Source organism: Podarcis filfolensis (genome assembly GCF_964270895.1).
Source record: "Podarcis filfolensis genome assembly, chromosome: 2".
NCBI lineage: Eukaryota > Metazoa > Chordata > Lepidosauria > Squamata > Lacertidae > Podarcis > Podarcis filfolensis.
Window position 1 is genome coordinate 55,915,158 of NC_139605.1, and position 27,705 is coordinate 55,942,862.

Here is a 27,705-nt window from a genome sequence, read left to right on the forward strand (position 1 = left end):
TGTTACCTTCAAATCCTGTTCTCCCAACTCTAGGCTCAAATCCCAGTGGTCTCCTCTACACATTTCCTCAGCTGCATGGCTTCCCAAACCCCACCCAGTGACTTGGCCTGCTCCAAAGGGCAGCCCAACCTTCCCTCTTCCATAGTTCACATCTCTCAGTCCCACTGAATACCCTCCCAACCCTCTCCTGCTGAGAGTTCAGCCTTCTTCTGCTTTGGCCCTCACTGATGCAGTTGCCCTTTCTCTTTGCCATCAATTATTTTCACACGGAGAGATCTGGGCACAGCTAATGGATCAGAGGCCTGCCCTGGGCCCCCAAAGTGGGGACAGCCTCTAACCACAACGAGAGAGAAAACACCTTGGAAGAGCACATTGCATGGGAGGGGGGTGGGAAGCCCCTTCAACCCCACACCAGATGGAAGGGACTTCCTTTCTCTCCCAAGGCCAGCTTGATGCAAGCACTTCTGCTGCTCAGGAAGCAGGAGCAGACACAGCAAGGCCAGCCAGCAGAGACGAGATCCCGGTGGCAGGGTAGTTGAGTTGCAAAAAGACACACACACAAGGTGCCAGGAATCTAGATTCAGGTAGGTAGCCGTGTTGGTCTGACGCAGTCAAAATAAAGAGACCAACTAAGTTTGTTCTGGATATAAGTATTCGAGTGCATGCACACAATTTTTAAATTTATTTCAAGGTGCCAGGAAGGCAGAGAGAGACTCCAGTAGGAGGTAAGAACCAATTAGGTGTAGCGGTCAGAGGAGGGGAAGCAGACGTGATCCTCCCCAGATATTGCTCCAACTCTTGTCAGACTCGGCCAGCACAATCAATGGGCAGGAATGATGGCAGCAGAAGTCCAGCAACATCGGGGGGGGGGTACCACACTGACTCCCTGGGTCAGGACAGGACCAGGGAGCTCAGGACTGGAATCCCTGTCTAGCCACAGAGCTAGGCCATTGGGCCAGTCTCTCTTTCTCCTTCTCCCCACCTTCTCTCTAACCCACCTTATAGGGTTGTGTCATGAGGATAAAATGGAGAAGGAAAACCAAGGATGCCACAGAAAGCTTTTTGGAGGAAGCATGGGATAAAATAGCCTAAATATGATAAAATAGAGATAGGTCGCACAACAGTGGAGCAGTGGGAAAGTCACAAAAAGGAATGTTAAGTATAGGAAGGGGGGAATCTGGGATCCATAGTAGGAGAGATTTTAGTAATATTTTCACAAGGGAGGTGTAAAGTTAGCGGGTGCAGTGAGTCTGAACAGTCAAAGCTGGTTAGGGGGCTAGATTCTCTATCTAGTCTCTGGCCAGCTTGCAGCATAGTAATTTATATCCTGCATCTGTGGAGGCAGTGAGGGTGGTTTAGCTTCTTCCTCTTCAGACTGACACAGGGCAGAGCACTAAAATCAGAGTACTGCTATAGTGCTCCCTGGCAGGAATATTTTTTGACTCGGATCCAAGATATGCTGAACCTCTAAACCTTTCTCTGCTCACTCGGAAGATCTCTTTCGCAAGCCGCTCAGAAACTGGGGCTAGAGACTAAATAAGACATAAAAGGCTAGTAGACCAACTGCTAAACCGCTGGGGACATTTACTCCACAGAATCTTATTGGCTGCAAGGCTAGATTCTCATCCTGGCAATTGCCAGACAGGCACCATCTTTTCAGAAAGGATCAGATTCAGGTGAGTTGAGGGCAGCCCTCTGGTGAGCAGTTCACCAAGGGGGCACTAGGTTCCACTCAGGCTGGATTCCCTTTGTGCTCTCTTCTCCTTAAGACAAGAAAACATTGCCCAGGAGACAAATCCATTAGCACACCCAGAGCACTCAGCCCACTCAGAGCACTAGACACCACTGCAGAAGCGACCCCATTTTCCATTCAAGAGATCCCTCCTCCCCCGTTTGAGGCCCTGCCAGCAGTACTGATTATATTTCCCATCACCTGTGGCCGACATCTGCCGCTCACTGTCTATCATCCCACAATGACAGTCCATTGTCCTGGAGATTCGGGTGCCTCAGCATGGGTGCCACTAATTTTGCTTGGCTCTTCCTTCTCAATCTTCCCCAATAATCTCCTATGCACCATCATTGATAACCAAACCATTATTGTACTCCTATGGCCCTCCGTACATTTTTGGACTCCAGATCCCATCTGCCCCAACCAGCATTGCCATTATAGCCAGGGGTGATGGGAGTTGTAGTCCAACAACATCTGGAGGGCCAAAAATATATCCCTGACATACTGACAATTTTACAGTGGGGAGGGGGGCAGGAAGGAAAGACAGACCCCTGCTTCTAGGCATTTTCAAGTCTGAAAGTGGGGACATTACTTCCTCTTCACTCTCTGCCTTCCTTAGCTTGCCTTTGTCTTTGAGGGTGACCTGTCCTCCCACCTCTCAAATTCATGCCTTTCTGAGCACACAACTGCACCCCCTCCACCCACACTGTCATCTCGTGTGTGTGTGTCCCACTTTCTACAACATACACCACACATACTATGTGCCCGCTAACCAGCCACACTCCTTGCTGTTTGCGTGTGTGTGTGTGTGTGTATCATCTGTGGGATACGTCTCCAGCTGAACAGACCAAGAGGCCTGGCTTGCAAGCTGGAAACAAGAGAGGGGTGTCTGAAGTGCCTGGGCTTTGAAAGAGAAGGAAGCAAGCAAAGAGGAGCAGCTGGAGACCTTCTGGTCTAGAAGGAAGAGGAGGAACCGGGTGGGGAAGAGCAAACTACAAAGAAGCAACAGCAAAATAAAGCACTGGGGAGGAGGGGAGGAAAACTGATAGCAGTGCAGAGTTTACTCCATTTGCACTAACAAAGTTATAAATTGTCAGGCTGCAGCAGGTAAGAGTACTGATGAAGCTTTATCTAAAGAGAGCAACCGAGCTCTATGACTCTCCACAAGCTGACATGGAGCTAGTAAGTGGCATACCAGGACCACTGCCTTGTTCCTCTGTCCCCCTGTAATCTATGTGCTGCTGATGTGGGCAGCTCCAGCACCATTGTGAAAGGAGAGGCTGAAAGGAAAGCAGTTGTGATGGGTTTCAGCTTCTGAACCAGGAGGTTTATGCTGCCCAAAGGCCACTAGAATTTGAAAACACCTTGCCTTGGAAGGATGCCACACACCTGCACACCCCAGGTTAGCAAGGAAGGGGGTCAGAAACGGCCCTTGGCAGTGAAAGTGGTGGCTCACAGGGAGAAGAGCACTTTCACATCCACAGGGCGCCTTTTCATTTTTTTCATTTTGGCCTTCCGGAGACAAATGAGCTTTCAGCAACCTGAGTGGGAAGAGAAAAACCACAACAGCCGATACAGAGAGCAGAGCTCCTGGCAGACAGAAAGGGCAGGGTGTGGTAGGGATAGTATGAAGTGGACCCAGGAGATGTAAGAAACTATTTGCAGAGAGAGAAAACACTGCATGTCAGTGCAGACTGAGAAAGTGAGGATCAGGGCAGAAGAAATCTCACAGGATTTAAAATTCTGGGTTAGCAACTGTGGAAGGAGAAGGGAAAAACAACAACAATTCTCCAAGCACACTATGGACTTGGTTTCTTTAAGAAGCATAAAGTACTTGTCAGTTAGGTTTTTAAAAAGCAAAAGCATTTCCTAAGAGCTGCTCTGGAACAGACCAGGATGCATATAGTGGCTCCAATTATTATCAGTCCTACACAAGCACATGTACAGTACAAAGTGATTTCCATTATTCTTTAACCAGCTCATCTGCATAACAAGGCATGGGCGGTCTCCGATTCCCATTTTACACATGGGGAACGGATGCTGAAAGAAAGTGACTTGTTCAAAAGCATCCCACAGAGGCTATAGGTGGCCACTGTTTTGAACCTAGGTATAAGCACTTGTAAATAATTAGTCCCCCTTGTGGTGCATATTAAGGACCAGATTAAGTGCTCCATAATTGCAGGGTGAATTAATCTTACAGGAGACTACGTGGCAAGTGCTTCCTGGCAACTGAGTCCTGCTATCTTATGTTTAGGGAGCATGACTCGAGCCCTCTGTGCAATTCTGCTTCAAACAGAAAAAAGAGGTCCAGAAACTGAACTACGGGGGAGAAACCTTCAGTTGCCTGGGCCATTGCTGCAGACATGGGTGGACTGCTTCATCGCTTGCAGGGAAGTCTCAAGACATGAGGAAGGCAAAGGAAACGTAGCATGAAGTCTCTCAAGAACCTTCTGCCTCTCACAAAGTGTGAACATTCATTGGCTGGGAACGCCAAGTATGCAGGCCTCATTAACAATAACCCCCAACACCCACAACACACCCACACACAATTGGGTGACTGCAGAAATGGAGCACATGTCTATTGTTTGGGGCTTTGTAGGAGATGGCTCCCATTTCATCTCAGGAGGCAGCCTTCAAATCAAGGCTTCCCCAAATCAGCAGGCCCAGAAAATTGCAAATAAAGGGTCGTGCTGAAAACATCCCCCAAGTCTATTCTGGGAAGATCCCCTGCGAGCAGGGATGGGCCTTCGCTGCCAACACCACCTCCAAAGAGAAAGGAGAGCCCCTTTGCCAAAGAGACAGGCGGCCTGTGGACAGCCAGGCCTCGCAGCCCAAAGGAAAAGGATGCGGCACTTGGGGGCCCTCGACGCCTCCTCCTTGCGCGGGGATGGCTGCCTGCGGAGGGCCCCCTTGGCTCCTCTCTGCCTCTCTCCTTCTCCTCCCCTCCAACCCCACCTCCTCTTCTCCTCCTCACAGCCCACCAGCCCCTCCCCTCCAGCCTCCAGACCCCCTCCTCCCCCTCCCCCTCGCCAGCCCCACCTTCCTTTGTGTAGCGCGTCTCTATCAGATAACTTTCACCCCAAAACTGGAGGAGAAGAGAGGCTGGTACCCGGAGGCGCGGGATAAGCGCAGATGGGCACCGGGCGCCGAGCTGGACGGCGCGGGCTGGCTCGGGAGGGCGCCGCGGGCGGACGAGCAGGTGGAAGAGGCACCGCGCGGACCCGCCCCCGCCGCATCCGAAGCGATGCGCCCGGGGAAGGGGTGCGGGGAAGGATACTGCGGGAGGGTGGGGGGAAGAAAGGGGGCGCGTCCTGGCACCGAGGTGGCTCCCACAGGGCTGGTGCGCGCCTCCGACCCCCCAATTTTAGGGGTGGAAAACGCCCTCGGGACTTCTCTGAACTGCTCCCCTCCTCAAAAGAGCTCCGTGGGGCTCCAGGGCGGGACGCCGCTCAATATCCCCCCTCCGCCCCGGACTCTGAAAAGGCTGCTGGAGCATCCTCGGGCTGTGCCCTCCTTGCGCCCCACAGAAAAAGGCCTCGCCCCAGCTCCCGGGCCTGGCCGCGCGTTGCCAATGCACCATTTTGGGTTGCTAATGGCTTCTCCCCCCCCCCGCGCCCCCCAGTCATGTCCCAGGTCCGGGAGGCGAGGAATCTCCCGGATCGCCTCTATGGGGAGCGGGAGGGTGGCGGGGGGGGGAGAGCGCTGTTGGCGACTCCCGGTAGAAAAGCGGGCGGGCAGACGCCGCCCACGCCCCCCTGCACAAAGCAGAGACGGCAGCCAGCGCCCCCTCCCCACCGCGGGGACAAAGAGCCCGCTCCCCCGGGGGGGCTTACCAGTCGGTGGGGCTGTCCTCGCCGATCACCTCCTGGTACGAGGCCAGCAGCTCCAGGCGGTTGGCGCCGAAGCTCACGCCAGCCATGCCGGCGGCGGAGAGAGAGGGATGCTGCTTTCCGGGACGTCGGCGGAGGGGCAGCGAGGGAGCCGCGCTCGGATGGAGACAGGCCGCCTGCCTGCTTGCCTCGGAGACACTGCAGCAGTAGCAGCCGAGGGAGGGAGCCGGGCGGCGCGGAGAGGAGGCTCCGCCTGCTGGCGCACCCGGTCCTAGCGCCGGCCGCGGCTCAGCATCCCCCTCCCGCCCCTCGGCCGCCTCTCCAACGCCGCCGCCGCCCACCTCCTCTCGATTTGTCCACATGTGGGTTGCCTGGGATCAGCCATCTTGAGCTGGATCACTTCAGGCACCACCACGTATGTGCGACGGCGGCTCCCGCTTACATTCGGCCCGAGGGGACGGGGAGAGCCGAAAGTTAGAACTTGAGGCACCTGCGCCGTCGGGCCCAAGTTTTTGCAACAAAAACCTGAGCTCCATAGAGGAGAAGTTCCCTCACACTTTTTAAAGCTCAGAGTTGCTGCGGCAGCGCAGAGGGGTCCAGAGAAAGGGGCACTCTGCGCACGCTCAGAGGCACTCACGCTCATCGCAACTTTACACGGTTGGCAGCTGAGCCTTGCCCGGTTAAGTGTTATAGGTCTGGGAAAGAGGGCCAGACTTCGCGCAGGACACACCAGAGCAGAAGCTGGCAATTGAAATGACTACGCTGCCGGCTGAGCTGGGATGCAGCCTCAAGCTCAGCATCAGTGATCTACACCAAACCTTCAGCTGCATCGATATTGTAGCGTCAGTCAGAACTGACTCATCCTCATCTCATGCACTTCAATAGAAAGTGAAGTCTCGCTGCCTACTGCAGTTCAGATCGCATTCTTGTGATCTCAGGGGGGGTGTGGGGGACACTTGGTGGCACTGTGTGAAAAATCCCATTTTGTTGCTAGCACACTGTTTGCTATATAGCAATCATGACTAAACTTTGAGTGATTGACAATACCCAGCCAAACAGAACCTCATGGTTTTGTAGTAGTAATCCCAGCACATCTCTCATTCTACCCAGGATGCCTCCATACAAGCCAGTCTGGAACCATCATATACACTTAGCATCCTCTCAACAAGCCCACCACCACCACTTGTTATAGCCCTACTCAAATGGCTCTTTTGGGAATCCGGAGGAGCTCTTAAAGGATTTCTGGATCCCACTTTGCCTCTTGACTTCAAGGTCTTCTCTGAAAGTGGCCTGGAAAAGCAATCTCACTCCCATACAGTGTGGGCAGCATCTGGGCCTCCATGGCACCTTATGAAGTAGGTGCCAACATTCTTCAAGTGTGAGGTGTTTTTTTCCTCTTAGCACTGCATTTCTTTTCTCAGTCACCTGGCACTTCAAAGCAAAGCCCACGTGGTTTCTAGCAGAAATGCAATTCAGACTTGAGCTACTGTGGAGGTGACCTAGTCTAGGTGATAGAGAAGCCTTTCTATAACAACAACAACAACAGAATAAACCCTGTTGCTTTGGTCACTGTCTACCAGTACTTGCCTGGCACTCCCAAAATTCAATGGGAAAGGCTTAAGCCTCTGCAACCTCTCCCCAAAACAGAAATCCTGGTCGTGACATGCCATAAGGCCTCCCTATTTTCAAGAAGCAATTTATGAATGGAGTCAAGCTGGGGTTTCCATCTGTCCTAAAGCTCTGCTTATAGATTATCAGCCAATTACGTTCCTTGTGATTATGGCCTTTAAGAATTCATCCAGCCTGTGGCTTTGATGATGCTTTGCCTCTCTGGAAAAATCTGTTCCATTTAAGAAAAAAAGGGAAAACACCCACATCCCCGTAAGAAGAAAAACCATTCTCCTTGCATAAAGCAAAGCAAGCGACCCCAAAGACAGTGTGACAGGACAACAGCAGCACTCACCCTAACATACGCCCCCTTGCAAGACACAAATCAAAGCTAGCAGGAAGCACAAACCAAGTAGTTCCCTACAACAAGAACTGCAAGCATCAAGGAAGTTTCTCGCCAAATATAGGATCAGTAACCACTAAAGCAGAAGCTGGAATGAAAGCACAAATGCTACAAGCTGCACGAGGGAGGGGGACCCTGAATAGCCGGCCAAACAGAAACAGCCACACAGCAGACATAAGCTGCATCAAGGCTGCAAATAAGGAAGTGCACGAAATACTTCTCCAAGTTGCCAACTGTGTTTATCTCTGAAAACGAGTCCTTGAATTCAAGCTATTCTCAGTCACCAAGAGGTCTCTGGGCAATCTTTATGCTACCCTAAGCAGGTGCCGTGTTCTTTGGGACCAAGTCATTAACTTTGACCAATGAAGATTCATATATATGGTTTTGCCGATGCAGATGCCTTCCTCTGTTTAGGCCCACTGTGACCATCCTCTCCTTCGCTCACATTAACCTGCAAGCAGCCACTGCCGCAAAAGGGCTTTGCTTATTTATGCTGGAGGCAGCCTCGCACACCACAGCGCCCAATCTGCTCCCGGACTGCCTGATTTTCCATTAAAACATTTACAGTAGCAATACAGGTATGAAATCAAACTCCCGGCCAACAGGATATCACAGGCAGTTCCTGCTAAGTTGGGCAGTGCTAAGCTTTCTCTGCACCACTGTTGCTAGCATTTTCTGAAATGAAAAGTTACCACTCGGCTGAAAGTTGTTCTGCAGCTGTCACTTTTCAACAGAGAGGCCGTATTCAGTTTCAGCAATGCTGAGTTCCTTAGTCGCGTGCACAGTATTTCCACGAAACTATTCCCTTTTGCTTTCCCTCTCTGAGCATAAGAGGGAGGGCTCAGGTTGCTTCTTCCCAAGTAGGACTAATATTAGTTTCTAGAGTATCTGTCACACCATATAACCCGCACCTGTATTTTTCACCCACTTTTCACCCCCTTCCACACACTGCCCTTTTAAAGACAAATCAGCACAACTCACATATGTGACAAAAGAATTAAAGACATATTTTATTAGGCATTCAAAGCACCACCAAGGTGGCAAAGAATTGAAGACTCCCAGCCGGACAGCACGGTTCTGGGAAACACACTTAGAGCAAAACAGAAATAATAACTCTTTGGTAGGGATGCTCTGGGGCCACATCCAGCCCAGGGCTGTGCGCTGCAAGCAAACGCAGCGTTGTATGGCTGGGGAGTGAATCACACGTTCATCTCATGGTGCGAGGAGAAGCAGCTTCTGCTGGTGTGGAGAAGAGGGCTGGATCCTGTGACAACTCTGTTCTCCATGGCATTTTAAATTTACTTTGCTTGAAGTCTGTTGCAACTTTATAGCACAAGGCTCTACACACCTTGGAGGTAGTCTGTTTCCAGCTCTAGGAAAGGAGTGGCTAAGTCTTGGGAGGGGAAAGAAAGCTCTTTCTTTTTCTTTTTTCTTTTTGACTTGGTTCTTCCCAATTTCACTAGGGCCACATGTCTACATGGAGGTGAGTTTCCATCACTGAAAGTGGAAATACATACTAACAGGCAGGACAGAGCCAGGCCTGGATCACCGAACTCACTTGCGATGCCTTCTCAAGGAAGGAAAGGCAGACAGGAGCCAAAGTTGGTAGTTACAACACAAAGGAGGCAAGAAGTCACAAGCAGGAGCCCTACTCTGGCATTGGGAAAAGCTGTCGCCCCAAGAGGGCGAGGCAGCAAGCGTTCACATACACCTGAGGCAGTTAACAGACCTCCTAGGTAAGATCAAGTGTCAACTCTGCCTGCTTTGCAACAGCCACTAACGTATGGGATCCTTCAGCTAGGAAGTAACATTTCTGGGGCTCCACCTCTTTGGCTGCAGCTGTGACAAGAGCACAAAAGTGACAAGAGGCACGGGCAAATCCTTTGGACATATGGTGACACTGGCTTCACAGCATGCAGAAGGGGGGGTGGTGATTCTGCCCCTGTCACTCAGTGCTGGTGCAGAATGGAATTCTATTTGAAAAAGAGCAGCAGCCTAAAGCTCAGACTCTAAATCCATGTACCTGAATCCTTGCAGAGTACTGAAGGGAAATCTGAGCACTGCAGCTCCCCCATTGGGAATGATTGTCAAGTGAAGGGTTTGGGGTGGGGTGTGGGGGCAGCTCTCTCAGGACAGGACAGGACAGGGCAAAATGTGGGGGAAAGAGGAATGCAGGGCTTGGGCGAGCAGCAGCTTGGGCAGTCAGATCTACTCTTCCCCACCTACTTCCTCCTCCTCACACATGTGAGAAAGCATGGCTCTTGCACAGGGGCTTATCCTTTTTAGAGTAGAATGTCTTTCCTTCCAAGTTGATCTGGCAGATCTGTGGGGGGAAGGAAGGGAGGAAGGACTCAGTGAGGCAAGCATCAGTTCCACGCTCACAGGCCCACCACCCACTTCAGCTCATCCACAGGGACAAAAGAGGAAGGGCAAAGCCACAGGAATCGCCCAATGCACCACTGCCCGGCTTCACCCCCAACAGTCGTTGCCCTGCTAGACCTAAGGCATTGCCAGTCAGCAGGAGGCACCCGAGAGTGCTTGCCACAAAGGCAAGCAAGGACGAAAGGTTAAACCAGACAGCTCCACCCCCAGGGAAAGAGCCAAGCTCAGAAGCCTCATCTGACAAGCTTCATGCTAGCAAATTGCTGCCCCTGCCTGCCAGCGATGTCCCTCTATCACGGAATGCTCCTGGAGCAAAGGCTGGATGGGGTTAGTTAGACCAGTGGAAGGTGGTGGGTGGTGGAAAGAGGTGCTCACCGCACAGACGAAGCAAGTGTCATGCCAGCTGAAGCCCAGCGCCTCCAGGAATCGATCGCCAGCGTCTATCTTGAAGTCACAGCCACGGCATTTGGTTCCAAACATCTTCTCATAGTCTTGAGGCAGGGAGAGAAGGGGGAGGAGAGATTAGGCCAAGGTGTTCAGAATCTGGAGGCCGAGCTAGGAAGAAGAGCGCTGCTGCTTACATGAGCCGTTGCCACAGCACCACCCGTCCCACTCACCCGCTTGGCAAAGGGAGGCTGCTTTGATTGCAGCACCATGTTCAAAGAGCAGCTAGGATCAAAGGCACTTGCCTTAACACCAAGCCTGTCTGTATATCAACTGGCAAGGAGTCCTGTCCTCCCCAGCCCTACCTGGAGATGCCAGGAATTGAACCAGGGACCTTTCGCATTTAAAGCACGCACTCTACCACAGAGCTACAGACTGGGTTGCTAGAGTCTGGATCACTGCCCCAGTGATCTCAGCTACCAGCGCCTTCCCCCTCTGATCCAGTGTTCTCTGCTCCTGCTCTAGGTTCCCTTCTCTTTCTGTAGCTCTGCTTCTGTCCCACAAGCCTGTCCTCTCCCCAGTATTTGCTTTTCTCTGATCAGAGCCCTTCCTGAGCTAAGCAACAGATGCTCTGATGCTGCCCTGGAGTCTGTTGGGCTGGCTGGAAGACCAAAGACTCCGTGAAGAGATGGCAGACAACCGTCCCAGCCATGTCAAGCAAGGCTGCACATGCTGTTAAGAGCCCTGCACACCCCACCCGGCTTATGATGAAAGGCAGCTGTTCATTCATCTGGGAGAATTCCAGATTCTTTCACAGCATCAGATAATGTGGGGGTGGAGAGGGAAGCCACTCCATTTGTTAAGCCTTTCTCCCCCTAGAAACCTCCTCCCAATGGAATATTCCAAGCAAAGGCTGTGTTTATCAGGACTGGAATGAAAGGAAAAGAACAACACTTCCCAGCATGCTTTGCTGCATGCTTACGTGATGCAGGTACTACTCTACTGATCTCCATAGCAACCTGGCAGAACAGGCGCTGCCCGGCAACCGTTACCAAGGGGCAGCCAGACCAGGGTCAGAGGAGGACGCCATTGCAAGTGTTTTGTTGCCCAAGCCCTCCCTGCCACCGAAGGTCAGTACTAGGAACTGTTTCTGTGGGGTATCCCCCCACCCCTTCCAAGGAAGGCTGCTTTGGTGCTGGCTGCTGCTCCCATTCCAGGGGGAGCTTGGGACATCCCATATGCTTCCAATTTTACAAATCCAGAATGTTAATTAAAGGCTAACTAAAAGACTTCTAAGAAAGACCCACTACTTTGTGGGTACCACAGCCAAGTATTATCCATACCTCTCTCACAGTAGGGCTGCCCTTCTTCCATGTAGAAGGCACGATTGCGGATGGGCGTTTTGCAGGCAGCACAGATAAAGCAATGTACATGCCAGGTCATCTTGAGGGCATGCATAATTTCCTAAAGAAGCACAAGAACGCGAGTCACTCCACTGTAGGGCTGCCCTTTGCCAACAATGCAGGGTATTTAGACAGCACACTACATAGGCAATACTGAACTTTCCACATGCCAGCCATACATTATTTCAACCATCCCAACAACCTGGTAGGGGAGGCCAGGATTTAGCCTCCACAGATTTGGGGAGGGTGAAGAGCAGGTTGCTCTAGCCTGCCAAGTGAGTTCATGACTAATATGAGATTTGAAACAGAGTTCCAGCTCGTGCTCATTGCTGTGCTATGTTTGCTCTCTGGAGCAGGCCAGAGTCTGGGAGTCCCCAGCCTCAAATATAGTAGCAAGACAAGTCTATCAGGTTTGTACTATATGGCAAGAGCAGGCTTGGAGAACTTTTTTTGGCTCAGTTGTCCGGATCCTTAGCTGTCCACACCTCCAAGGGTCAGCTGTGACAGGTGAGTAGGACAACACACCTGTCAAAGTCCCTTGTTTAGCATTTCCCGAGTACCTAACAGCTAGCTGGTTGTCTGCCACTTGGGAGTCGCAGTTCAGGAACCCGCAGGGCTGGTAAAACTGCTTTGTGCAGAGACCAGACCCACACATGGGGGACCCACAAGCATGGTTGGGGAGAAATGGCCCCACAGGCCAGCCAGAGGTCCTCCACCCCTGCTTTAAAGCATTAACCCTTGAGTTAACATAAGGAACTAGAGAGGATCACCCCTGAGTGGAAAGGGCTAACAGCAATGGCTGCCTCCTTCTAAGCAAGGGAAATCTCAACATCAGGGGTGTGGGACCTGCGACTCTCTAGAGGTTGCCTGACTCCAACTCCCATCAGCCTCAGCCAACACAGCCAATAGTGAAGGACGATGGGAGTCAGAGTTCAGAACCACTTGGAGTGCACAGATTCCTCCCCCCCCCCTTCCTGACTCAGCACGCTTGAGAGCAGGCCTGCTTCCACGGAGGCTGCGCTCCAACCGAACTCACCCCTGTGATCTTCTTCTTGCATTTGGCACAGTTGGGGGCATAGCGTATGTCGTAGCACTTGGGGCAGAAGATGGAGCCCTTCTCCTCAAAAAACCCGCCCTCGTCCAGCACCTTCCTGCACTGCGAGCAAGTGAACTCCTCAGGGTGGTAGTAGCGTCCCAGGGCCACCAGGTAGCGCCCTCTAGTGGAAAAACAAAAAGAGGAAGGGTTAGCTTTGAGGTGGGTGATGAGCCTGGCCTCTTGCCTATTGGGGGAAAGGACAGGCGACCAGGGTCTTTCCCTTTCCATTGCCAGAAGACAATTCTACCTGTTGTTATGAAGCATGAGTCTACAGTACATGGAAAGGAACACTTCCAAGGGCTGGTTTGCACAGTGGCGTAGCATGGGGGACGGTTGCTCAGGGTGCAAAATATCAGCACCCAGTGCTGCCTCAATACAACTTTGCACATCTGTCGCTGCACTCTGTTGAAAACAGATTTTCCATGCAAACCAGGAAGTGACCTCTCCAGACAACGGAACAACTCTTCTTTTCTTATTTCTGCGGCTGCAAACTCCTGGGTGATGCGGATGCCATTAGGCAGTTGAATGTGTGTGTGTCCTCCGTCCCTTTCCCTTCCTCCACACAGCCCTGGGCACTGGCAACTCACGCTATGCCACTGGGTCCGCACAGTATGACTGCAGCATGCCAACATCAAGCAAGGAACTCGCATTTGCAAACAAGCCACTGCAAGTATAGGCACCGAACTTCCAGGTCACCTCTGCACACAATATCCATCGGTGGAATCGGTGCACCCATCCAGAAGCCAGTATTCCAGGCTGCAACAGACTAAGCGAGGTGCAGGTGTATGTGTGTACAAACCACTTCCAAGAATTGGGGGGGGGGGGAGAGGAAAAGGAGGAGAACGATCCCTCCGCACTGCTGCAACTCTCACCTGATTATCTTGTTGCACTGGTAGCAGATAGGCGTTTTGTCAGCACTCTCAGGGGCTTGCTGTGCAGCCTGCACAATGGAGTTGCGGTTCTGCATCGGTGTTGGCGTAGCCGGCTGGCTGTGCTTGCTCAGGACTGTGCTGGTTTTATCTGGGGCATACCGCTCAGCAAAGGAAGGATCCACAGCCCAGGGTGGGCGGCTGGCCGGGCCAGAGACAGGTGCAGGCTTCGGAGCAGCAGAGCCTAGAACAAGGCAATGGCACTTTATCTCTCAACAGCAACCCACTTAAGATCTGAAGCTTGCATGACATATGCATTGGCACTGTGTCTAGGGTCTGAGCAATTCACTGGGGATAATCTCTGCCCTTCGACTTGGGTGGACAGACCCTCCTTCCCAAAGGAAGGCCACTGGCCACTGCTCATTTTCAGGCACACATGCATTCAAAAATTTAAAGCTAACACAGCTTCACAGCGAGAAGCTATAACAGGTTTTGCTGTAGACACTGTGGAAGATACCAGGTGCCAGTAGGCAAAGCTTTCCCCAGCAAGTATCCCTGCCCAGAGGTTTCATCGCATGCACAGCGCTCCCAGCTTACCATATCCAGGCTCCACTTTCAAGGCTGGCGCAGAAGACAGATCCGGTATGGAGACCTGGCTACAGAATAACCAATTAGTTCCAGGCAACCTGGGCCCATTACCCACCCACTCCAGCAGAGGCTGCTACCATGGCTCAGGTCTGGCAAGTCAATGTAGTGGGGATACCTGTTTTTAAGCTTTTCACAGACCTCAAGGGGCTCACTGGAAGAATGAAGTTGGGGGACACACAAGAGCATCACTGGAGCAGATTGTGTGCAGTCAAAATATGCCCATACCCACAGTGTAGCAGTGACCCCTATTGGCTGGTGGCTTTGCTGCCCAGAGTGACCAGCATTAAGAAGAAACAGGTCCTATTATGCTAAGCCCAGGCTACAAAGCCTGTTGCCGAGGATGCGAGGACAAGCCAACACAAAAGACATTCTCCTCATTTATGTGCAGAGGGAGCATTCATCTTCCCTTCTCTAAAGGAGGAGTTCAAACAAGTCCTGGAGGAGGAGGAGGACATGCATCATGCTGTCCTCTCAAGCACAATGACAGTAGCCACCACCTGCATGGATGGAGGATAAAGAACAAAGACTCCTGGGCCTGGTTTGCTCTCCTAAAAAAAAGTAGGACACCAGAGCAGGTTCTGCACAGGAGCACCAAAACCATTCCTGTTAACTGTACAGTATAGCCAGGTCAGAGGCAGATGGAAAACGGAAGGCAGGATTTATTTAAGGAAGTGTTCCTTTCCTTGTGCACAGCAAGTGCCTGCTTTCCTGGCATACCTGGGGCAGTTCCTATGTTCCCAAACTGGGCAATTGTGTGAGGACAAGCACTGTGATAATATCAGCATGAAGGAACAGCCTTTCAAAGCCTCCCAGCGTCAGGCTCAGGGCAGGTCTGCATAAGAGGTACAGGCCTTAGTTCAGGGGTACAAGATCTACTTTGCAGGCAGCAAGGTCCCAGGCTCAGTTGACCAGCATCTGCAGGCAAGGGGCAGAAAAGATTCCCTGTCTGAGAGTTGCTGCCAGCCAGCGTAGATAATACTGAGCTCAATAGACCAAGAGTTTGACCTCAGTATAAGGCAGCTGAGATAGCTCAGTCAGTACAGCATGAGACTCTTAAGCTTGGGGTCATGGGTTGGAGCCCCACGTCGGGCAGAAGAATCTCAGGGTCGTGGACATTGGGCAAAATATCCCTGCATTGCAAAGGGTCGGACTAGGTGAGCCTCGTGGCCCCTTCCAACTCTACAATTCTATGATCAGCTTCCTGTGGCGGGACAGGTGATGCCGCAGAAAAAGGACACGAGGTGTTATCAACCACGAAATGCACTTGTGGCCAGGGAGTAACAGTGACAGCAATTTGCCTGTTTTGCAATCGGACACACAGCTCAGCACTAGTAGCTGGCATCCGCAGAAACCTGAGGGGCTGTGTGCTCATCTCTTGGCATAAGATTCACACAAGACAGCAAACTAGAAAGACATGCTGTTCCCTCTCACACATACACCAAATTCCACCACCTGTTCCAATGTGAGTCCAGAGTTTTGTGCTGTCAGAGGCCTGCCCCAACTTTGCTGGAAAGCACGGAAAGGCCAAAGTGCCCCAATCAGCTCCTTAGCCGTCTTGTGCTGCCTGCTAAATCACTTCCTTAAAGCTTCAGGTAGAAGCTATTCCACATGTTTAACCCCAACCCTACCTTCTTGCAGTAAACATTTTGCTTCCCATTCTTTCCTCTGAAGGTTACCATGAAGGTCCTCTTCTCTACAAGACCCTTTTAAATATTTCAAAGGGTTTGTGTGGTGTGTCGGGGGGTGTGGTGTGTCGGGGGGTGCGGTGTAGACAACGTCATATTAGAGGCATGAAGCACACCCACAGACAGGTCACCTCACATAGGGCTCCAACAAATGACACCTCAACTTGGTTGCAGGGAGAGAGCCTATTGCCCCAAGGCCATCTAGTTCAGGCAACAGGTCCATGCTACTCGCCCCACATATTCAAGGCTTTTCACTTGGGAGAGAGCCCTATGGCTTCAAGATGAACCATCAGAAGAAGTGTGGGCTTCAGAATAACTTCCAAGGTCACATGACTCAAGAATGAGATCCATGGCAGGGGAAGAGTGTGAAGATCAGAGGGGGAACCTTAGGATGTGGCAGGAACAACAGCCCAGCTGTGTAGGCAGTCATTTGAGGAGACTCAAACACTCCTAGCCAAGAGCAAGAAACTACAGTCTGTTCAGGAGTAGAAGCCTATGTACAAGGAAGGAGGCGGGGAGGAGAATGGGAGATGTGTGGGGTTTGGAGAGCTGCAAATAAAGGAGAAGGGTGTCTTGAGCTGTTCCAAGTGCAAGCTTGAAAATGGAAGAGAAATAAAGCCTGCCCTTGTTGAACCCCTTCCTTCCCCCTTCTGAGGTCCCCTTGGGCAACCAGCTAGAAGAAGATACCAAGAAGGGGCACAGGGTACACATATTCCCCCACACCACCTCCTTCCTGTACATAGGAAGCAGCTATCTTGTTGGGAAAGGCTAGACTAGGCTCTCTCTTCTCATCATGCTCATTTTCTAAGTGTCTGATACAAGGGTAGCAGGGAGAATATTCTAACCTGAGATTCTCCACCTGCAATGAGAAAGGATACAGCTCATCAAGAGCTGCACTATGTGATTATCCCAGACAGGAGCAAACGGATTCTGCACACAAGGCTTGTTGCAGACTAAAAGGAGTGTGTGTGTGTTCATTAATTCCATTGTGCATGTTACATCTCATCCAACCTATCCAAGGACTTTTCCTAAGGTGCAATCAACAGAAGAAGAAAAAGCGTATAGTAAATTACTATAACAGCTGTTTCAGTGCATCATGCAGGCAGAGGTGGTGAGATCCTGGCAGTCTCCTGTCTCACCACCCTGGTCCTTGCCTGCTATCCTGTGATGTGGGCCTGGGATGAGAAGTTCACAATCCCCCATATTTATCCCAAGGAATTAAAAGTATTGAGAAAAGGAGAGAGAACTCAGTGCTGGCCTGCCAGTCAGGCTCCTGCTCCCAGAGGAAAACCAGGGCCCAAAATCACCCCATAGTCATTGGTGGGCAAAGGCATTGCATCTTTGCTCAGCTTCCCAAACAACCTTACAGAGGACAGCTGGGTTTATGCTCAGCTGGAAAACAAGTCGTTCCTCTAAGAAAGAACACAGCCTCCCTACTTCAGGTGTGCATAGATTAAAAAGGAAAGAAAGACAGGAGCCAGTTACGAGAATAGGAGCATTTATTTTACTACAAAATGAAAGGTAGTAAAGCCAGCCTCCAGCTAGATTGCAAACTCCTGCCTGGGCATCGGCTCCAGGCAGCTCAGGGGGTGGGTGGATTACAGCACCATACAGATATAGCAGCTGAATTAGTGTCATGCCTGCGGTCAAAACAATGATTACACACTCTTTCTAGAGAAAGGGGCACACAGCATTTCCTCCACCAAGCAACAGGACATGCCTGCTGTGGAAGCAGGTTACCCGAAGAGCCAGAAGTCCCATCCCCTAGGGTTTTTTCCCCAAGCCCAACACAAGCAGCCATATTAAGTGTTGTCCAAATCAGAGAGCCTTTGGAAAAACTGAGGTATAATGGAGTTAATCAAGTTCAAGGAGGACAAGTCTAATAACCATTGAGGGGTTGGGGAAGAGAAGGAATCCCTCTATTACAGCGTTATGGGTGGGCAAGTTCTGCAAGCCTTCACGACCTTACCAGGCATCTAGAAGAGGAATGCTTGCCATTTCCTCAAAGTGGTAGCCACAACCAGCTACTCATAGAACAATGATGGGGAAAGGACCAGGGGCTAAGGGCATATGCATTCACCATTCACTGATAAAATAAAATAAAATAAAATGGAGAGGCCTGTTAGGAGAAGAAGTTTTATGGGTTGAGAAACAGCACTCAACAGTGGACAAAGGAGGGAAGGGGAAGATCAGCCACTACCAATAACAGTGTTTTTAAAAAATCCCATGCAGGGTTGAAAAGGAACCCTTCCAGATATGAATGTCAGGAAATGACTTCCCTCTCTCTGAAATGCTCGGCCAGGAAGAAGAGCACTGGCAGCTCATTCAATGTGGCAGGTCCCAAAGGAAAGAGGTCTCAGTGCAATGCCATATTGCATTGGGTAGAACCTTCCCCCCGCCTCCTTGGTTCAGTATGAAGGCCAGAAAGGAGCATACAGAGGTCTCCACAGCCAACGTCTCTTCAGTCAGGGAAGAGAAAACACAGTTTAGAAACAGCTTCCTGGTAGTACCAGAGCATCTTGCTTAGAGTTGGGAGAGTCAAGCCTCCTGCCCAACAACATGAACCCTCTTCCATCCCCTCCACAGCTGGAGGTGTGACATGAAGCTCAAAGAGAAGCAGCCACCAATGCGGAAGACTCCTGACTTTTCTCAGGTTCCCCCCTGCTCAAGTCGTTCCCCAACACAGTTCAGTTGCTACATTTCCAGGAGTTGCTGTCGATTTCTAGTGGGGGGGATTTTGGGGGGGAGGGGGGTTGTTTTGCTTTTTTAAAGTTTTGTTCAACCAGTTAGAAGGAGACAGACAGAAACACGCCCTTCCCATTCACATCGGCATGCAATAGAGAAGAGCGGAGTCGAGAAGAGAAAGGCCAGCCCATCGCAGGCAGCCTAGGAGAGCACGTTCAGAGAGGTAGCCGATCGCTGGTGGTGCCAGTCGCGCAGGCGAGTGTAACGGGGGCTCTGAAGCTCCGAGACAAACTTTTCTCTGGGAGGGGAGAGAGAAAGAGAAAGAGACACAAGGAAGAGATGGGAGGAGAAAGCAGAGACCGAGAAGGAGAAAACCAGAAGGGCATACCAGGCATGCAAGGTCAAGGGAACCAGAACAAGGTGGGAAGAAGGCTTTCATCCCCTCCGCCCCAAACAGATGCGAATGGGACAGTGGCCCTGGGCATCTGCCAAAGCTTAGGAGCGAGTCTGGACTCTGCACTTTCAGCTCCCAGCCCCTGGCACATTGGGAGTGGGGAGAAGTCAGGTAGAAACCCACAGACTCTCCTGGCCCTATCAAAGGGACCTTCTTACCTGGCTTTCCTAACATGCTCATCATCCGGGTCTTGCACTGGCAGCGGGAAAAGGAGAAAGAGAATATCATGGTCTGAGCCAGTCAAGCTGTTTTAGTTTTCTGAGAAGAGAAGTGGATTTTTTTTGTTTTTGGAGGGGGGTGGGATGGGCAGGGAGAGACTAGGCACAAAATAAGAACATTCCCTGGAGGATACAGGGCCTGGGCATCAACAATAATGAGCGGGAAGCAGAATGAGGTGCCTGCAGAGCTCTTTGCAGAGCAGAGATAGACTGAATGAGGTCAACAGAGCATCACAAGTGGGAGAGAGAGAGAGAGGATCCTCCTGGGACTTGCTGTAGGACAATCTGCCAGCAGAGCCTTCCCAAACTGGCCCAGGTCCAGAATGCTTGTGGAAGGTGGCCAGAGCTGTCCCAGAACAAGCTCAGGTGCCTCTGCAATCTTTGCCATGTCGCCGGTGGCACCAAATGCCTCGTGACTCCCTGCCACTTCCCAGGCTGGAGCCAGCCAGCCAGCCAGCTCTCAACAACACCCCCAACCTGGAGTGGCTCCCCCTGAGAGGGAGGCACTTACTGAATTCCGTGCCTGTCAGATGGGCCAGGATACGGAAAGAACGGGACTGGGTCGTGCCTGTCCGCGGTCGCCAGTCCTCTGTGTCCTCAATGAGCCTCTTTTTGCTGGAGTCATTGGGGAGGAAGGCCGGCAGGCTTGCCAGCCGCAGAGAATGCCTACGAATAGACAAGGGCACTCAGCCAGGGCTGCACTGAGATGAGCATCTGCCAGGCATGCATGACACACACAAACACAAGAAACTGCATCAAGTGGTGAGGGGCGGGGGGAGAGATAAACCACCATGAGGCACAAATCAGGACATGGCCATAGTTTCATAATTCTGAAGATCACAAGTAACCTGCCCTGCAGACACACTGAACGGATCCTGAAGCCCCTTCTGTTCCCTCTCCCCCAGCTAGGCCAATTAATTGTCCAGGCCTGAGGTAGCTCTGCCGGTAGAGCATGAGACTCTTAATCTCAAGGTCGTGGGTTCAAGCCTCACATTGGGCAAAAGATTCCAACATCTCGGGGCGATGGACTAGATGACCCTCGTGGTCCCTTACAACTCTACAATTCTATGATTTGAATTGTCTGGATAGTTAAAACCACACAGGAGACAGCATTTGGATGAGGACGATGTATGCATGCTACAAAAAGCCTGTGCATTTATGAGCAGCACCAAGTCCACAATAAACGGCTGCATGGAAGTGTTCCCTTCCAGAAGGGGCCTTGACTCTGTGTGAGATCCTTAAACCTGAAGCCTCCCATGTCAGGCTGCAGCAAGGCCCCCAGTTCCTCAGCACTGCTCTGGTGAAAATCTCAAAGGAGATTTTTCACTGATGAAAAAATTGAATCCTTGTTGAGGGAAGCCCTGTTACTGCTTCTAGTGCTACTCCAACTTCACCAAAGGGATATTCACACGCTATAAGGGGACGACAGCAGCAGCACACAACATACGAGGGACACAACAACATCTGTCCGAAAGTTTCTACCCTCCCCTCCCCTCCCCCACCTCTCCCAGGTCTTACTGGTCCTCCAGGTAGTAATCTCCATAATCAGGTGGGGGGTTGCTCTGGGGTGGAGCCTTCACCTCAGGGGGGTGAGCGCTAACCCTGAAGCCACGAAAAGTGAGAGAATAAGAGAAAAGATTGGACAGGTCAGGTGAGACATGCTGCCCTAGTACACAAAAGCACAAATAAAAGGCCACATCTCCTGAGGGAACAGCCAGCACCACTGGAGGTAACAGCAGCTTGACTGTGCAGTGGAAACACACACACACACACACACACACACACACACACACACACACACACACTGCTCCCTGCCAGTTTTAGCACCACTTCCTTTCCCTTATCTGGGTCAGGCAGTTACTGCTACAGTTGTCAGCGCAGCCTGAAGAGTCACAGCAGGCCATCCCACTCCCTTGGAAGCATCAGGAAGTTTCCCTGAAGCCAAACTGCCAACATTTAAAGCCTTAGGGCAGCCACCGTGCCCCCAACTGGCCGTTTCACCTCAGATTAGCCCCCAGGCTTGGTTCACATGACACGCTTAGCCAAACCATGGTTTAGTGCGTATGTGAGGCCTCCTGGAAAGAATATCTTGGACTGTTTGGTTTTTTGCTGCTGCGTCATACTGAGCTAAGCCCTCATTTGGTTTAGCATATTGTCTGAAGCTAGCGGTCTCCAGACTAATCGCAAGCTGTAACCAAGGTTTGTTGTGTGGGTTACACTTCATGGTTTGTCCAAGAGAGAGCTGAACTATGAGCATAGGCTTAATTAACACACTATGCCAAAGTGTGGCTTGGCTCAGCAGCAAAACAACCAGCAAGGACCAAAGAGGCTGTGATGTCCTCTCCCAGAGTCCACACAGTCAGGCTAAGCCATGATTTAGCTTAGCATGACATGGGATCCAGGCCACCAAGTCATTCAGACAGGCTCCAACACAAACCCAAGAAGTCAAGAGGACACAAATAATGTTGCCCCACATACTGTACGAAAGGGGACCTCCATGTCCCAATTCCTACACTAAAGTTGTCTGTTCTCCCCCTTCCCCGAATCGCAAACATGTCCATCAAGCATCTCTTTTTATGAGGGGATATAACTCGCCATAACCACACACTCCTGTGGGAGAGTAGGATAGGGGGTAGAAAAGTCAGTGAAGCAAACCCCCCCCCCCAAACTGGCAAGGAATGAGGAGGGTTTTTAGGTGTTGAAAAGGAATTATGTTTAGGTCATGCATGTTAGCAATAATACACTTTAAAGTTACAGAACAGGCAAAGGCTTACTGACTTGTCAGGGTTCTGCACCTGCAAGAGAGAGAGAGAGAGATACAGAGAGAAAGAGAGAGAAAAGGGAAAAGAGCAAAAAGACAGTCAGGAAAGTGAAGGACATGTTAGAACCATTAGACAAAGTTTTTTTAAGAAACATGCTTCCCTTCCTGCCTAGTGTGGGTGAATAGAGCCGAGATTCCATGCACAGCTAACCTAACTGGGTCATGGATCCTCAACCTTTTGGACCCACTTTGAACACCCAAACACGCATTTGTGGACCCATTTAATATTTCACCATATATTTGTATGGTGGGAGTGCTCCTGTTATGACCCACCTTGGATCAGGTCGCGGCCCCCTAGCAGGTCCTGGCCCACCAGTTGAAGTCCAGTGCTCTAGGTCATAGGATCAGGAATGCAGGAGTATGAAAGAAATGAGCAGCAGCACCATTTCTGCCAGCATGTAGACTACGCTCACCATGGTCCCACAACTGGTCCCTTCTAAGGCACTGACTGGCAGGGGACCCCAAACAGGCCAATGAGAGACACAGGGGTTGGTCAGAGGTGTACAGGACTTCATCTAGCACAGATATAAGCTTTTCCATCCCCACCATCAAAGGTGCCAGGGACACGTCAATGCACCAAACGAGAAAGGAATCACCTCAAAAGAAGCAGCATCCAAAGCCTAGAGTGTCAGGACACAATTTGCATGCAGCCAGGCACTGTTAAAATCATTTCGGGATGTTTCATCGGTGATTAATAAACAAAATAAACAGAATTAATTTAGGGCTGCATTTCTAGACATGGGAAGATAGCAGTCAGAAGATGCCAGTTTTGGGCTTGAAAAAATGAAATAGTCAAGTATAGATTAATCGGTATACAATTTCACCCAAGTCATTTCCTTAATAAACTGGAAATCTGGATTTACCATAGTGCTGCTCCCTTCCAAAGGATGCCTGAGAACAGCTACACTAGTACGGGAATTTTATGCTGGGATGAGCTGAATTGGAAACTCAGCCAAAAGCCTTGATGCCAGCTACTCAGTATTTTATCTGGGGTGGACAGCTTTATGCATAATTTCTTTTAGTAATTCTAAGTTTGCATATCATATTATAGTGCCCAGTGCTGAGACCTTATGGTGCAGGGCAGGTAAGAAATCTTATAAATGAAGATACTGAACCTGGGACCTAGTAAATGATGAACAGTTTGGAGAATAACTGTAGCTTAGATTGCCAGGGAGACGGTGAGGATGGAAAGTTACATTGGGATCCATAAGCGACATTCATTCCTGCCATAGTGAGTCAGCCACAGAATAAACCACAAGCAGATAGCACCAAACCTATAGATACAGATCACTCGCCATAGCACAATGCCGCTCAGACCAAAGAATCTAGCGATTCCTTTGTGTTGGTGAGTCAAGAGAACTACAGGCTGGGGTTCCTGGGATGCCGCCCCATGCTCCTGACTGCCACCTACGATAGCATTATTATTATTCTTTGCCCAGGAGATAAGATTGCAGGACTCGAAAGAAGTGAAAGATGATGAAATGCAGGCCGCTAAACGGTCTGGCTTTTTCAATTAGGCATTCCGGAATGAACAATACACAAGAGAACTGCCAGATCTAGGCATCGTAATATGAACTCCAGCCACCAGGGGTCACTGCAACACCAGATGTCTTAAGTTCTAGCACAGATTCTGATACAGAGGGAGGAAAGGGCCGCCCACACCCAGCCATTGCCCACCCATAAAAAGGCCACACAGGCAGAGCCCGACATGCACAGTGCGGGCAGACAGGCGAGTGTGTGGGCAGAACAGCACAGGGCAGAACTCCACAGTGAGGCCACTCAGCCCCCCTCCCAACTCCCCAGGGTGTCTAAATAACACAGCGACATACCCATTGTGCTGTGTGGTGCAGACGGACGCAGAGGGAGTGTATGGCACCGATTTCGTCACCAGCCCGGGCTGGGAGTTTGGAGCAGAGCTGACTCCAAAGGGCCGGGCCGTTTTGTTGAGGGCAGAGCTGGGAGTGAAGTTATATTTCGGGCGCTCGGAGGAAGGGAGCGCATCCTGAGCAGAAGACAAAACACACAGACGCCCAAGCTGGCACAGCAGGCAGCATGCAAGTGCACCCCCCGCTGCCAGGCCACCATGCCAGAGGCCACCATGCCCCAGGTGGAAGCCAGGCCAGATTCTGGCCACAAGGGCATTCCTCAAGTCCCAGGGCAATAACCACAGCCAGCCAGCCAGCCAGCCGCATTCCTGGCTGACAGTAGCCAAGACACAAGCAAACACGCCCTGTATGTGCCCAGTTGCCTACTGCCAGCCAACTTTGTTGAGCACCCTATGTGGGCAAATGTGGTCGCTCTAGAACTGACCCCGGGATGAGCCTTGGAGAGCAGGTGAGGCAGTTCAGCGTGGGCACGTGTTGTAGCAAAACTGAACCATGCATATCCATTTCTACACCCTCCATCTCGTTCCCTGCCTCCTCCAACCACAAGGGAAACAGAGGAGGGATACGCCCAAGCAGAGAGGGAAACTAGAAGACAGCCCTGGCCACAATCTTGGAGAAGCTGTTTCCCTCCACAGCCTGACTGCCTGGAAGTCCCCTATCCCCGCCCAGCACTTCTTTTGTGAGGCAAGGCCTCAGATTCCAGAATAAACATTCATACAGGATTAGACTATACAGGGAACATAGGGGCAAGGGCAGCAAATGGCTCTATTTGCTGCTCCAGCCCACTTAAGGCAGGCAGCTCCCGGTTCATCCTCCACCTGACCTCTGATGATAACAAATAAATTCAATATTGTGGTGGTCATTTTGAGTTTCTGGCTTCTGAAGGTTTATGGGTGCAATCAAGAGGAGTTCCATTGAACAGCAAGAAAATAAACTGCTATAGATTTGGAGGGCTGGGGAAAAGGCAGCAGTGAGCTCCTTTAGTGCCAGCACACCAAGGTTCAGGCTACGGTGCCTGGTTAGCTCCAAAAGTGAGCTGCAAAGGAGAGAAGATTCCACCAAAACCAGGTGTAAAAAGGAAGACGATAGCAATAGATACATACAAAACACTCTTGCTTGGAAACTTCAAATAATCAAAATGCCAAGGAGTTGCAAGCTGCACATCACTTATTTGAGGGCATGGTGAATGCAGTAGGAATGTCTGACTTAGAAAAGCCTTATAAGCACATGGCAGACATAGCCACAGAGTTTGGCCCACAGATATAGTACAATCAGTGTAGCTCAAACAGACCCCTGGAGAAGGGCTGTGCAGCCTAAAACGCATTGGCATTTGTTATTATCCTGAGTTTCAGAATGGATTCTTCACACCCCGTTACAGTCTCATTTATTTATTTTGGCTTTTACATCGAGCACCTAACTCAAGGAGTGTCAAACAAGCTAGGGCATTTGTGTTTCCTCAACTATCCCACAGCTCCCCTAGACCAATGGCAGAACTGGTGCCCAGCTAGGTCTGTGAGAGAACAGACCCACCACGGAAGAAGCGGAGTAAGACGTACCTTCTGAGGTTTGCCGAGGAGATTCTGGACTCTGCAAGAGAAAAGCTGCCGTTAATGAGAAGAAAGGCACTGCCTGGCAGGGGCTCTCCTGGAGCAGCAATAACAGGCAAGAGGGTGGCAGCAGGTGCTTTTGACTTGCAGCAACAGAGCTGCACTTCACAGCAGAGATTATGCTCAGAGAGCAGGGCCACAGCAACATGAGGAAAGCAGCCTTTTCACACCATGAGGGAAGATAGTGGTGACAGCTCAGCCATGGAAGATCCAGTGACTGGATTGGTCCTGCCTAGGTTCCCTGGGAGAAAACTCTTCTGGGGCATGGCTAAAAGCCCTCTGTCCTAAGAGCACACCCTTGGCCTCTCTCAGTGTCAATATCCACTCATTCACACACTCACTTAAGCATCACTCTGCCTGGCTGCAAAAGGACCCCTGGAGAGTTAGAGAGGCTTTCTTCCACTCTCCAGTGATTCAGATGCAGCCAAGATCACTGTGGGTATAAATATGCTATGAAGCGGCGGCAGTTCACCAAAGTGAAAAGCTACTTAGCCTACTGCTATGTTTATGAGTTAAGACAGTGCTTCTCAAAGGGTGTGGGATGCCACATTGGTGCGGCAGGAGAGGATGGAAAGTGTGGCATGAAGATTCAAGGAGAAAGAAACTTTTAAACATTTCAGTGGAGTGTAGTATCTACGGTATCTATATTGCAGAATATGGATAGGTATCTTTTCAAAAAGAGCAAGAGCATCAAGTGATATTGAGCATGCAGTTGTGATCCAGGATTGCCATTTGAACAGTGTGCTGGAGAGCAGCATTGGCTATTCTGCAGTCCCACGACACATTGTTGTGAATAGGGATATTCAACTCCGACAAATGCAAAAGATCAGAAAAGAGAAAGGCTTCTTTGTGTTGATGAGATGAGAGTTTGTTTGACTCAAGTTAAACCTAATATAAATGAAGTTGCCAGCAAAAGCAAGCTCACACCTCTCATTCAGTTTGTATACATGCTTAAAGTACATACGTAAGAGGCTCGTGGATCATTATATTTTGGGAATGATACATGTTATTATGTAGCTGCATTGTTCTATACTTTCTGGATCAAGCACAGCTAGTTGTTTCTTTTTTGCTTTCCAATGTATTTCTAATCAATAAAAAAAAAATGGTGTGGCGTGAGCAAGTCTTTATTCTGGAAGTGTGGTCCAGAGAAAAAAGTTTGAGAACTAGTGAGTTGTTATTCCGAGGAAAGGGCTTGAGTGCAAGGAGTAGGTCAGCTGTAACCACTTCTCGATCCTATAATGCATGCCATGCTCCTGGTATCTTAACTCACACCAAGAGCCTCTTACCTGCTCAAGCTGAGCGAGAGCTTGTCTCCGCACGCACGGATCTTGTTCTGTGCTTCAATGTGGGTCAAGGAGCTCGTGTTCTCTCCATCAATGCTTAGCACCCAGTCACCTACTCCCACACCTGCTTGGGCTGCCTTGCCCCCGGGGGTGAGCTGCAAGGAGAGGAAGAAGAGGACTCGGTGACACAGAATAGTTATCCACATGAAGAGACAAAGGCAGGAAGAAAGCAATGTGGTTCTCAGCGTTACACCATGTCTAGTGAAGCAAGATCTGGAGTAGTGGAATCAGATCCAATCCTGTCTTCCTCTGTTTCCCCCATAGTTTCCGCTAAATAAAGTGTGTAAATGTTGCATGCTCCAGAGGTGATAGCACTGAAGAGAACAATGCTCAAAGTAGCTGGAACTGATTTATCAATGGACCTGAAAGTTGGAAACCAAGATGCAAACCCAGCAGGTAGGGCAACTACAGGGCCACCCAGCTATCTTCCAGTCTAACCTGCCTCCCAGGGATGATGCAAAACTCATAGAGGAAGAGACAGGTACAAATTTATGAATGAGACATATTTCACTGCGTAAGACTTTGCTGTCCCATCTCTCCTCCTGCCATTAAAAGGAGATCCTGACTTGCACCAACACCACACACGCTGGCCTCCAAAGAGGCTACTCATGCCTAACTCATGGTCTTTGACTTTGATCAGCAATGATCAGTGTT

At 50.6% G+C, this 27,705-nt stretch overlaps 2 protein-coding genes across 9 annotated transcripts in view; both read right to left on the reverse strand.

Annotated features, from left to right (window-relative positions):
* Positions 1–5,954, reverse strand: part of DBN1 (drebrin 1) — a 40,433-nt gene extending 34,479 nt beyond the window's left edge. For 3 of the 5 annotated variants that reach the window (XM_083603745.1, XM_083603742.1, XM_083603741.1), the window contains exon 1: positions 5,563–5,759. In XM_083603745.1, the coding sequence (XP_083459871.1) occupies positions 5,563–5,648 (86 nt within the window). In that variant the 5' untranslated portion in view covers positions 5,649–5,759. Of the gene's footprint in view, positions 1–5,562 lie in introns of all 5 variants that reach the window. The other 2 variants (XM_083603736.1, XM_083603738.1) reach the window with 2 other exon arrangements.
* A 2,602-nt stretch (positions 5,955–8,556) lies between these two features.
* Positions 8,557–27,705, reverse strand: part of PDLIM7 (PDZ and LIM domain 7) — a 42,320-nt gene continuing 23,171 nt past the window's right edge. For 2 of the 4 annotated variants that reach the window (XM_083599069.1, XM_083599070.1), the window contains exons 3-14: positions 26,995–27,146; positions 25,658–25,688; positions 22,173–22,189; positions 20,913–20,996; positions 19,906–20,060; positions 19,335–19,371; positions 14,302–14,360; positions 13,708–13,948; positions 12,776–12,956; positions 11,680–11,800; positions 10,328–10,443; positions 8,557–9,893 (exon numbers count right to left, since the gene is read on the reverse strand). In XM_083599069.1, coding sequence (XP_083455195.1) covers positions 9,807–9,893; positions 10,328–10,443; positions 11,680–11,800; positions 12,776–12,956; positions 13,708–13,948; positions 14,302–14,360; positions 19,335–19,371; positions 19,906–20,060; positions 20,913–20,996; positions 22,173–22,189; positions 25,658–25,688; positions 26,995–27,146 — 1,281 coding nt within the window. In that variant the 3' untranslated portion in view covers positions 8,557–9,806. Of the gene's footprint in view, positions 9,894–10,327; positions 10,444–11,679; positions 11,801–12,775; positions 12,957–13,707; positions 13,949–14,301; positions 14,361–19,334; positions 19,372–19,905; positions 20,061–20,912; positions 20,997–22,172; positions 22,190–24,044; positions 24,218–25,657; positions 25,689–26,994; positions 27,147–27,705 lie in introns of all 4 variants that reach the window. The other 2 variants (XM_083599071.1, XM_083599072.1) reach the window with 2 other exon arrangements.